This window comes from Musca domestica, unplaced genomic scaffold (genome assembly GCF_030504385.1).
Source record: "Musca domestica strain aabys unplaced genomic scaffold, Musca_domestica.polishedcontigs.V.1.1 20, whole genome shotgun sequence".
In the NCBI taxonomy this organism is placed as follows: Eukaryota; Metazoa; Arthropoda; class Insecta; order Diptera; family Muscidae; genus Musca; species Musca domestica.
In genome coordinates, this window is record NW_026712250.1 from 14,204,875 (window position 1) to 14,218,730 (window position 13,856).

Here is a 13,856-nt window from a genome sequence, read left to right on the forward strand (position 1 = left end):
ATTTCTCCATGATTCTCTGCTTACAATGAGAAACCTCTTTAAAGGCTCCATTGTTTACATTCATGTCGCCGATGACTCCCTTTTATTTTTTTCTCTCTGATCAACTCGACCGTTATTCATGCAAGGAAAATATCTAAAAAGACAACTCAATGATGGCGTAAGGCGTCAAACGACGACTTTGGTCTTTGTTATTTGTATTTATTGGTATTTAATAAAAAAAGTGTAATTTTTCTTATAACTTTAATTGAAAAATGTTTGTAAATATAGTTTACCGCATTATTTCATTCTTATTTTTCTCTCAGTTCAACTCTCCCTTTTGCCATTCAATGAAAACATCTAATAAATCAACACAATGATGGCGTAAGGAGTCACCGTGGTTTTTATAAAAAACAACATTAATGGCAGTAATCCTGACTATTTTGCAACAACAAAATTCCTTATATTTTTCATTGAAATTATTGTATTTTTCATTATTAATTCTTTATTTTGTGTATAACTATTTTAAACCTCTATTAAAATTATTATTTTTTTTTGCAGACTTCAACAGAACGCTCATTCGATTTTGATGTCGATGATGCCATCGATGAAGATTCCGGTTCAGATTTTGATGAGGATGAAGATCCAGATAAAATAGAAGTGCCGGGTAAGTAGGAAATTGCAAAAATACAACAACCGAGCAATGTATTTATGATAAGTTTTATAAACAAGGAGACCACAAAACTTTAAACACCACCCGTTTTTTTAATTTTTATGTTAAATACAGAATATTTAGACAACAATTCTAACAAAATTTGCCACCACTCAACCCCATTATCCCTTATTTAAATTGACCAAACGGATTCTCTTGCCAAAAACTCATATTTAAAGCATAGACAATTTTTGATATGATGACAATAATACAAACAAATTTGCCATCCCAAATGGCCTCCAACCCTCCGTTGAACTAGTCATCAACTCAATTAACAAAAGGGTTCAATTTTAAAAAATATACCCCTTACTATTGGAAAAAATTTGACCAAAGAAAGGCAGGGGTAACAACAATCTAGTCATACTTCAAACCCAACCGTCCACCACTCCCTCCATCTTCCAATCCTGTTATAAAAATTTTAAACAACAAAATTTTGCCAACAGTTTTTCAAATATTTATGGGCGACAACGAACGAACGAGCGACGAGTATGTTTGTCGAAATGTGGTTTTGTCTCCAGCAAAAACAAAAGTTAGCCTGGCCCTTTAATATTGGCAATTTTGAAAAAGTATTTAAACTTAGGTATGGGCTGCTGCTGGTGATAGTCATTTCCATTTGCTACAAACAGGGTGAGATGAAAAAACTACAACCAACTTCAGACTGCTGTCATTTCTAAGCCACTCGTCTGACAGCTGTTTTAATTATTCCAGTGACAGTGTGACGGTTTCATTGGCCGTTTGGAGGATATAATTCGTGTCAAATGTGACCAATTCGAACAAATCTAAACATATTCTAACATTTGATGATATTTCCAACACTTTTTGCTTTCATTCAATAAAATTTAAAAAACAAAAATGTAAAAATTATGGCATTTGACTTTGTTTCCGGTTTATCTCACCCTGTATTAAAAACCAGTGTCTCCAGTTCTCCATCCCGGCATTTTTTTTTGTTGAAAATGAATTGTCACATAACTTGAAACAATTTTCGACCATACTAGTAACTTTTATATGAAAACGTCTTTCTCTTTTTGTTGTTTATCGAAAACTTTTTGTTGGCAAATATCTTTCTCCGGGTGTTCCCTTTTATATTTTCCTTTGATGTCCCAGGGGTAGAAGTTGACACAAATGAAAACTTTTCACAAAAATCCAAAAAATTTCAAATATAAATAATAAAATAAAAGCAGCTAAGTTTGGCCGGGCCGAACTTTTAATACCCTCCACTATTTCGAAGGAAATTGAAATTTTTCAAAAAAAATCCAAAAACTACCACTTAAATAAAAACCGTTATATGAGGAATTATACGAAGTCGTGGACCTGCATACAAACATTTTTGTCACAGGTTGTATATACGAAATCCAGTAAATAATGTCGCTAAAATCATGAAAATACCGAATATCGAGAGGTACCGTTATATGGGGGCGAAGACTTGGACCTGCATACTAACATTTTTGTCATAGGCTGTAGTATCCATTACGAACTTCAACTACGAAATTTCTATTAAACAATCTCTTTGTATTATTTTATTCAACTCTGATTTATATCCCCCTCTAATTGTGCTCTCCAAATTCTCTTCTCATGTCATTTCAACGGCTCCACATTGATTGCTTACAATTTACTAATGATCTCTTCACATAATTTACATTCCATATTTCCATTAAGCTCTTAATGTTATCTTCAAATTATCCTCTTATCCACTATTGTGTTTGAAATATCATCATTTAATCGAAATTTCAATAAGGATCCATTTTGACAACACGGCGGAAATTGTATGTAGGTCGAGAATGAAAAACGGAGTCAAGTTTTACTCTTTGCGCCTTTAATTCAATCCAATTGGAACGCTTTTCTCATATGTCTTATTAGACGGCACATTTTTTGTTTACATTTCTCCATGATTCTCTGCTTGCATGTCGCCGATGACTCTCTCTAATTTTTTTCTCTCTCTGATCAACTCGTCCGTTATTCGTGCAAGGAAAACATCTAAAAAAACCAACACAATAATGGCGTAAGGCGTCAAACGTCAACTTTGGCTTTTGTTATTTGTATTTATTGGTATTTAAAAAGAAACATATTATTTTTCTTACTATTTTTATTGAAAAACGACTATGCGAAGACTTGGACCTTCATACAAACATTATTGTCATAGGCTGTAGTACCCATTACGAAGTTCAAATACGAAATTTGAGAAAATTCTGGTAAATACTGTCGCTAAAATCATGAAAATACCAAATATCGGGAGGTAACGTTATATGAGGGCTATACGAAGATCTGGATCTGCTTACAACATTTTTTCCCGTAGGTTTTAGTATCCATTACGAACTTCAACTACAAAAATTTCTATTAAACAATCTCTTTGTATTATTTTATTCAACTCTGATTTATATACCCCTCTAATTGTGCTCTCCAAATTCTCTTCACATGTCATTTTAACGGCTCCACATTGATTGCTTACAATTTACTAATGATCTCTTCACATAATTTACATTCCATATTTCCATTAAGCTCTTAAAGTTATCTTCAAATTATCCTCTTATCCACTATTGTGATTGAAATATCATTTAATTGAAATTTCAATTAGGATCCGTTTTGACAACACGGCGGAAATTATATGTAGGCCAAGAATGAAAAATGGAGTCAAGTTTTACTCTTGGCGCCTTTAATTAATTCCAATTGGAACGCTTTTCTCATATGTCTTATTAGACGGCAAATTTTTTGTTTACATTTCTCCATGATTCTCTGCTTGCAATGAGAAATCTCTTGAACGGCCCCCCATTGTTTACATTCATGTCGCTGATGACTCTCTTTTATTTTTTTTTTCTCTCCGATCGTTATTCGTGTAAGGAAAACATCTAAAAAAACCAACACAATAATGGCGTAAGGCGTCAAACGACAACTTTGGCCCTTGTTATTTGTATTTATTGGTATTTAATAAGAAACATATTATTTTTCTTATTATTTTTATTGAAAAAATTACTATGCGAAGACTTGGATCCGCATACAAATTGCATACATTTTTGTCATAGGCTGTAGTACCCATTACGAACTTCAAATACGAAATTTTAAAAAATTCCTGTAAATAATGTCGCTAAAATGAAGAAAATACCGAATATCGGGAGGTACCGTTATATGGGGGCTATACGAAGATCTGGATCTGCATACAACATTTTTCCCATAGGTTGTAGTACCCATTAGGATCTTCCAGTACGCAATTTTAAAAAATTCCGGTAAATAATGTCGCTCAAATCATGGAAATACCGAATATCGGGAGGTACATTTGTATGGGGGTTATACGAAGAATTGGACCTGCATACAAAAATTTTTATCATAGGTTGTAGTATCAATTACGAACTTCAAATACGAAATTTGAAAAAATCCTGTAAATAATGTCGCTAAAATCATGAAAATACCGATGTACCGTTATATGGGGGCTATACGAAAACGTGGCCCGACATAGCTCATTTACGAACTTAACCTGCCTACTGGTAAACTATGCATGTATGCAAAATTTTAGCCTCTACCTCAATTCGTTCGAAAAATAGCGGGATTGCAACAGACAGACGGACATCGCTAGATCGTCTTAGAATTTTTAGCAGATCCAGAATATATATACTTTGTACGGTCTACCATGAAGGAGTTACAAACAGAATAACCCTCCATAGAATGGTGGAGGGTATAAAAATTACAATTTCTCAAAATTTTTATAAAATCTAAAAATATTTTTTTACTAAGGTCCAATAAATGTCTCCTATCTTTCATATCACCACTGCCAATTAACTCATAAAGGAACAATCTCATCATTTTGCAATAGACATTTCCGGACATGGCACTCTTCATCTCCTAACCCACCATCCTTTTGTCATTAATTATGTTAAGAGATTCCCATATCTAGAAGAAGACAACGCGAAAAGTATCCTTATTTGTGTACGAAACACATGTATCAATTTCATGTCCTTCCTCCTATGTACCTTGGCATTTATGTATAGGTATATATGCATATATGACTCCATGGCTGTGTATGGAGGTACCATTTATATCCTCTTATATACATAATGTCATTAGTATTATGTGTATGTGTGTGTGTGTATTTCCAGATAAAGTTGTCTGAATGTGTGTGTGTGTATTTCTTAATTACATTTGCATAATTATGAATTTATTGGCAAATTTTTCGAAATTCATTTGGGATTGTTGTTCTCAAAACAGCTACTCATGTTTTGTTTGAATTCTGCCAAGACAGGTTCTAACTTCAGATTTTAAAATTCGGATTTAGGATTCCAACTAAAGGATCAAAAAGCATAGCATTTCCAATGTCCAATGCAAAGACATCTTTGTGGACTATCTGTCAAAGGCAAGAAGAGATTTATTAATAAATCAAATACAAGCGGAGGATATCACAAAGAGTAAATACATACCCCAACATGCATACAAACATACATACATACTATTGTGTTATCTTCAGGGGTATCCTGTGCCATTATATACTAAAGGGCTGCAAATGTGACAATTTTCTCTCTTTATGCCATGGAGAGAAAACGCTCGTCATGTTGTGCCCTGTTTGATCAAACGCATAACAGTACGTGACATCCAACCAAATGCTCGATGTCTCGTCATGTCGGTCACACTCAAACCCATCGTCATAACATGTAATAACCAATAAAAGGGAATGTTGAATAGTGTGTCAGGCAAAAATGTTCTATCAAAAAAACAACAACAATTATGAAACAATTGCCAACGAAAAAGACACACACGTGATGAATGCAAAGCGCAATCGCTACCTGCTTTTCCGATATGTGAAAAAAATTGTAACAAAGAATTTCTTGGCGAATACTAAAATATTAAAGGTACTTCTAATTGGTCCACACAAAATGTTCACATTTCGTGGTTATTGACGAAAAAATGTAAAATGTTAATCCTTATAAAAAACAATAATCCCCTGAAAAATGTTCTTATTTTGATTATAATTTCATAAATGTTTGCCTCCGGTATTGAGGTGTAAATGAGAATGAGTGCTACTGTAATTCACGTAACAACACTATATACTTCCATTGTTCAATTTTGTGCATATTCCGTTATTGAATGAGAGTCAAATCTCTGCCCACAAACTTTAATTTTAAAAGAACACTATGTGTAGATAGAAAATAGGCAAACAATATTTACCTCTTTTTTATGACCAAAATTTTATGATAATCACCAATAAATTGGGATTGTTCAGTATATATTTCATTTTTTTCTATTAATATGTTGATGTCAATGCACATTTTGTTATTGAACTCAATTTTATATTCACGCGGTGTTTGTTACTTCAAAATTACAGCACACACAAAAACACATCCTCACCGTCGAAAGTAACACACACACACTCTCTCAATTTAAGCACACGAGTTAACTTCCGTACCGCCGAAAAATAAGAAAACAAGAATTATTCTGTTTTAGATGCCAAATACAACTGATGCTTTATTCAAAAAATTCTTATATTTAAGTGATTTTACAATTATTGATTTTTCTTAGAGTTAACAAAGAACAAAGAAACATAAAATCTAGAGCTATCAAGAAAAATACTTAAGCTAAAAATTTGTATTGGGTACAGTAAAAGTAAACATTTCTTTTTGGGTTATTTCCGTCATAGTTTTATTACTAGTGTTGTTATTGTGATGTTGAAGTGGAGAATTATTGCTGACGAAATAATTTCAACAATATTGGTGTTAGCTCTTTGGTGCTTATGACAATGTTGTAACTAATAATGATGTTAATAATAATGATATTAATAATAATGATGTTAATAATAATGATGTTAATAATAATGGTGTTAATAATAATGATGTTATTAATAAATGAGGTTGTGGTTGAAAATAATGAACTTAATAATAATGTTGTTTATTGGTGGCTGTAGGTAACTCCTCCCTCTCCAGAATGAAGTGAGGGCCAAAGGGGCTTCGGATCATTTGTAGCCAGAACTTCATTGTTGTTGTGGGTTATGGAGTAGATTAATTTTATAGGCTTTCTTATTACTAATATTATTGATAATATTATGATTATAGAACTAATTATACCAAATGCGGAATAAGAAATTGTTTTGTAATTGTCAGAGTCTGTTTGAAGAAATTCGATATTTGCTTTATTTTGGAATCTGTATTGATCTAATTTGGGTAATGTTAGTTCGTCTCTTATGGAGAGTGTTGTAATATTGTTTGAGAAGCTAGTTTGGAAGGTTATTGTGCTAATGTTTTCTTGGTGAATATTCGGTTTATCTGTATACCAGACATTATTAAATAAGATTTTGCATTCATTAAAATTAATAACAGAGGAAGACTTGATTGGTAGACTCTTAGTTACGTTGTTACATACTGTGGTTATGTTTCCTATTGGAGGGTTTATAAGCACTAGGTAATTTGGTTCTGGATATATTATGTCCGTAGTTAATCCTATGTCTCTAAGGTGACATGCCACCGTTTCTTCTCTAAGCAAAATTGATTTTAGGCAATCTCTATTTCTTTCGTATTGAGTTTCATAGTTGCAGTAAAATTTTTGTTCTATTTGTTTGCATCGGTTGTCGAAAAGATAAAGGTTATCATTGTTTATTAAAGCGTATTCACCGGTTATTATTTCTAAGGTGTTATTTATGGGGGTTTTGATTATGTGTAATAATTTAAATAGTTCATTAGAAATTATAGGAATTTGTATGTCAAATATTATGTTTGTGTCGTTATAATATGCTGTCAGTTGTAGTAATTCATATATATGTTCTGGTGATATAATGTCCGTTGCATTGTTAAGTATGTTGTGTATTTCATTCAGTTCGTCAGTAGTTAATATTAATTTTGGGACGGTGTTAAGCCTTGCTAATACTACTGATTCTGCGATATCACTAAGATGGTCGGTAAGTATATCTATGTTAAAACTGATTTGAAGTAAATTTTGCATTTGGATTATTGCATTAACCGAGGGGTTTATGGCATTTCTTGTCTGGTTTTGAATCATCATTATAGAACGTTCTATTAGGTTTTGTTCTTCATTTATGTGATTGGTAATGTTTTCGAATCTTGTTATCATTTTGTTATTTAACATCAGTTGGTTTTTAAGCGTTGTTTTTATTTGGGTATTTCCTCTAGTTAAATTGTCAATGTTTTTATTTAGTTCTTCTGCATCTTTGTAGTCCATATTTCCCGTTATGAATTTGATTGCTGATCCTAAGGCATTTACAAGTCCCCGTTTTTTCCTATAATTTGGGGTTAATATATCCAATTTGGCTGAGAGATTATTCAGTTTCAGTTTCGTAGTTCTAAGTTGTGATGTTGTAAATCTTGTCTCCTCTATTCGATCCAAAGTTTGCTTTATAGTGTTAATATTGTCGTTATATGTTTTAAGGTTAATAACATGGATTAGATGTTGAAAGTCTGTGATTAATTTAGCATCGCCTAGTTGTATTTGGCATCTAAAACAGAATAATTCTTGTTTTCTGATTTTTCGGCGGTACGGAAGTTAACTGGATCGTACCAAAAAAATTAGACTCGAGCAATATACAAAAATGGAGACTTGTTATAGATTATCGCAAATTAAACGAGAAAACTGTTTCTGATAAATATCCCATACCCAACATAACTGACATATTAGATAAATTGGGGAGAAGTCTCTACTTCACAACTTTAGATTTAGCTAGCGGTTTTCACCAGATCGAAATGCACCCAAAAGATATTGGTAAAACAGCATTTTCTGTCGATAGAGGTCACTATGAATTCGTAAGGATGCCTTTTGGATTAAAAAATGCTCCATCCACTTTCCAAAGGGTAATGGACAATGTATTAAGTGACTTGATCGGGACAGTCTGCCTTGTATATTTAGATGACATAGTTATATATTCAACTTCCTTAGAGGAGCACATACAACACTTGAAAAAAGTACTCGGTAAATTACGTACAGCCAATCTTAAGATACAACTGGACAAATCAGAATTCCTAAAGAAAGAATGTTCTTTTCTCGGACATGTTATTTCCACTGATGGTATTAAACCCAACCCTGATAAAATTCATGCCATAAAAGCTTTCCCCGTACCAAAAACACAAAAACAAATAAAATCATTTTTAGGACTACTCGGTTATTACAGGAAATTTATTCAAGATTTCTCGAAATTAACGAAACCCCTCACAGAATGTCTTAAGAAAGGGAGAAAAATAATATTAAACGAGAGATATTTGAACACATTTGCTACTTGCAAAAATCTTTTAATGAACGACCCACTGCTCCAATATCCTGACTTTTCAAAACCATTTAATTTAACCACCGACGCTAGCGACTTTGCTTTAGGAGCAATACTTTCCCAAGGACCAATAGGTAGTGACAAGCCTATATGTTACGCAAGTCGTACATTATCGAATAGCGAAATAAATTACTCGACGATAGAAAAAGAATTACTTGCTATCGTATGGGCGACAAAATATTTCAGGCCATACCTTTTTGGAAGGAAATTTAAAATAATTACCGACCATAGGCCCCTTACATGGATCATGAGTCTAAAAGAACCAAATTCAAAATTAATCCGCTGGAGATTAAAACTAGAAGAATATGACTATGAAATTATCTACAAAAAAGGAAAATTAAATACTAACGCAGACGCACTAAGTCGTATTAAATTAGACAATCTATCTGTAAATGAACATGTCGATATAAACACTAATTCAGTTGATAACATCTCAAACCATGGTACACAAGGAACAACAATCCATTCCTCCGACGAAAATGTTGACGATGGAATACCGATATCAGAAAGACCAATTAACGAATTTAATATTCAAATTATATTTCAAACTCAAATCGGTGGCTCACCAATAACCTTAGAAACAATATTTAAAAATAAAATACGCAAGACTATACGTAGAGAAAAGTACGACGAACAAACATTGACTAACATTTTCCAAAATTATATAGCACCAAATAAAGTCTCTGCGCTTATGGCAGATGACGATACATTTAAATTAATTCAAAGCACCTACTCAAAATACTTTGCAAACAGCAAACTATTTAAGTTAGTACGATGCATGGACATTCTACAAGACATAAGAACCATTGATGAGCAAGACAAAATAATTAATGAATACCATATGAACCATAACCATAGAGGTATTCAAGAGACATATGCACACTTAAAACGAGAGTACTACTTCCCTTTCATGAAAAACAAAATACAAAATTGTATTAATCATTGTCATACATGCCAAACTTTAAAATATGACAGGAAACCACCAAAACCCAAATTTCAAAAACCTGAAATTCCCGAAAAACCACTGGATATTATCCACACAGATATCTATTGTATAAACAAGCGTAATATACTTACCATCATAGACAAATTTTCTAAATTTGCAGCCGCTTACTCTTTAGACTCTAGGAATAGCCTATCAATTCTGAAAAGTTTCAAACATTTCATAAGCCTACACGGCATACCCAAGAAAATTGTTTGTGATCAGGGCGCTGAATTTAATGCATCCATTATAAAAGATTTTTGTAAAATGCATCAGATAACCTTACATTATACATCATTTCATCAAAGTACAGGAAACTCTCCCGTAGAAAGATTACATTCAACCATTACCGAGACCTACAGAATAGTTTACGAAAAGTATAAGTCATCAGAAATACCACTAAATCACGACGAAATACTATCAGAAGTCATTTTTACCTATAACAACGCAATCCATAGTGCTACAAAATTAACCCCATTTGAACTCTTCTATGGTAGGACTTACAACTTCGAAAAGACATTAAGCTATAACTCTGAACATGACTACTTAAATAGACTACAAGAATTTCAAAATGACTTACACAAAATTATTAAAGATAAATTATCCATGGACACTGACAAACGTATAAAAAAACTAAACGCAAATAGGGAAGAACCAGAAGATTTAACTGAAAACCAGACAATATACAGAAGGGAATCAGGGAGGAACAAAATGACCCCTCGCTTCTCAAAGAGGGTAGTCAAGGAAAACAAGAAAGTGACGCTGATAACGTCAAATAACCAAAAACTACATAAAGCCAAAATTAAAAGAAAACGTCTTACATAAACTGACTTCTATTTGTCTTTTAGGTTCGTACCTGTACAATCCGACGTCACAATAACAAACATAACGCAGACTCAGGGACTTATACCACTACAACTAGGCGATGCTAAATTAATCACAGACTTTCAACATCTAATCCATGTTATTAACCTTAAAACATATAACGACAATATTAACACTATAAAGCAAACTTTGGATCGAATAGAGGAGACAAGATTTACAACATCACAACTTAGAACTACGAAACTGAAACTGAATAATCTCTCAGCCAAATTGGATATATTAACCCCAAATTATAGGAAAAAACGGGGACTTGTAAATGCCTTAGGATCAGCAATCAAATTCATAACGGGAAATATGGACTACAAAGATGCAGAAGAACTAAATAAAAACATTGACAATTTAACTAGAGGAAATATCCAAATAAAAACAACGCTTAAAAACCAACTGATGTTAAATAACAAAATGATAACAAGATTCGAAAACATTACCAATCACATAAATGAAGAACAAAACCTAATAGAACGTTCTATAATGATGATTCAAAACCAGACAAGAAATGCCATAAACCCCTCGGTTAATGCAATAATCCAAATGCAAAATTTACTTCAAATCAGTTTTAACATAGATATACTTACCGACCATCTTAATGATATCGCAGAATCAGTAGTATTAGCAAGGCTTAACACCGTCCCAAAATTAATATTAACTACTGACGAACTGAATGAAATACACAACATACTTAACAATGCAACGGACATTATATCACCAGAACATATATATGAATTACTACAACTGACAGCATATTATAACGACACAAACATAATATTTGACATACAAATTCCTATAATTTCTAATGAACTATTTAAATTATTACACATAATCAAAACCCCCATAAATAACACCTTAGAAATAATAACCGGTGAATACGCTTTAATAAACAATGATAACCTTTATCTTTTCGACAACCGATGCAAACAAATAGAACAAAAATTTTACTGTCCGTGGTAATATCCGTCTAGATCATTATGGTAAGCTTGAGACACATTGACGTTGTTTAGGTACGATGTCTGTCTCGTTTGTGTAGTCATAGGTTTTCTTAAATGACTATAACCAGAACTAACATCCATTGGTTCTGGTGGTGGTAAGGGTTTGGTCGTAAGCTGTTGCTGCCTGAAGTTGCTGAATTTGCTCTGTCCGGACCCATTGTGAGAAAAGGTATTTCCATTAGGTGCTTGAGGTCCCTTTTGTGAAAATGCATTAGTTATTGGATTATATTGATTTCTTCCCTGAGTATTAACCGTGTTTTGGAATCTATTTATATTGTTTTGTGCGTAATGGTGAATTTGTCCGTGTGTAAATCTATGTGTGTTATTCATATTTGGTTGGTAATTACGAGCAGGGGCATAATTCCGTGTATTCTGTCTATACCTTGGTTGGTAGAATGGTTGGTTGTAAGTTAGTCTTCTTGAATATTGTATATTTTGTTCCTGAATGCAGAATGTTAATGCTTCATCTAATGAATCGGGTCTCATAGACCTAATCATTGAGCCAAGGGGTTCTCGGAGGCCTATTAAGAATGCATCTAAGCACATTTTAGCGTTAAATTCGCGCCTCGAGTTTATGACATGTTTGTTAGTTTCATGAATTGATATATTATTATTTATTGCTGCCTGTAGCTCTATAACTGAACCATAAAATTCTTGCACAGTCTGATTAGTTTGTCGTAAATTGTGGAGTTCACGCACAAGGGAGGTTTCACTCCTTTTATCCGAATATTTAAGTATTAGATTCGCTTTAATTACCTCCCAAACTAACGGAGTACCGGATGAATTAAGTACTTCATTAGCTTCTCCCACTATTTTGTTTCTGATGGCTCTAAGCACTACTGTTGCTTGGTTAGAACCATCGATATTCGCTAATATTCTTAAAATCTCTTCAACGTTTTCTAAAAAATCATTTAGTTGCCTTGGATTTCCATTAAATGTTGGTAAATCTTTTACGGCATCTGGAATTTTTAATGTTTCGTATGCTTGAGAGGATTGTGACGGTTGTTGAGATTGTAGCGCCTGAGGGGCACTAATGTCATTAACGGTAGTCATTTCTTGTTGTTCCGGTATTGCAGTTAAGTATCGAATAGAATATGGTCTTGGTCTTAGTCTTCGCATTTAATATAATTACCCTTTTTATTGATTTGAGATATTTTGATTAGCCTTTTTCTTTATAATTGAAATATTTCTTTGCTTATTTCTGTTTTATATTTTATAAAGTAATATAATAGTGATAAATATTATAATTTTCTTAAAATAATTACCCTAGTATTATCATTATAAATAATTTCATTGTAGATTTCCAAGGTTTTTTATCTGCTTCTTTCCTCCGATGTGACCTGTATAAGTTGCTTGTAGATATGGACTGTTTCAGGACTATTTCTTGTTCTTCACTTGTAGTTGTTGTTTGTTGTTTTAATTGTTGCTTGTTTTTGTTTTTTTTTTTTTTTTTTTTTTTTTTAGTTTTTTTTTGTCGTTTTTGTTACGGTTGTTGTTATTGTTATATGTTATTAACTTTTTAATTGTTATTTTTAGTTGATTTTCCTTTTTTTTTTTTTTTTGATCTTCACTGTATTGTTATTTGTTTTTGTTAGTTGGTTTTTTTTCTTGTTTTATCTGATCTGATCCACTATGACCGTATTATTTGTTGATATTCCTTCAACGATTTTCATTAAATATTTATTCCAACCAAAAAGATATTCATTCTCTCTGGATGGTAATATTTGTTGATATTCCTTCAACAAAATATTATTTATGAATTTATATATATTTTATTTAAGATATAATTTGTTGATATTCCTTCAACAATTTTTATTAAATATTTATTTCAACCAAAAAGATATTAATTCTCTCTGGATGGTTATATTTGTTGATATTCCGTCAACAAAATATTATTTTTGATTTTAAATATATATTTTTATTTAAGAGATATTCCTTCTCTTCTTATAGTAAATTGTTGATATTCATTCAACAAAATACTATATTGTATTGGCACTTGATTTTCTCGGTTGTACGGACGTAGGTTCTTTTTTTTTTTCCGATTGTTGGCGCACGATTTTTCTCCTTAAG

The 13,856-nt window shown here is 32.3% G+C and overlaps 1 protein-coding gene across 1 annotated transcript in view; it reads left to right on the forward strand.

The window, feature by feature from the left end:
• The window catches only part of LOC101901503 (protein strawberry notch), a 44,171-nt gene that overhangs the window by 13,799 nt on the left and 16,516 nt on the right, over nucleotides 1–13,856 (forward strand). The window contains exon 2 of the mRNA XM_059122504.1: nucleotides 538–643. Within this exon, the coding sequence (XP_058978487.1) occupies nucleotides 538–643 (106 nt within the window). The remainder of the gene's footprint in view (nucleotides 1–537; nucleotides 644–13,856) is intronic.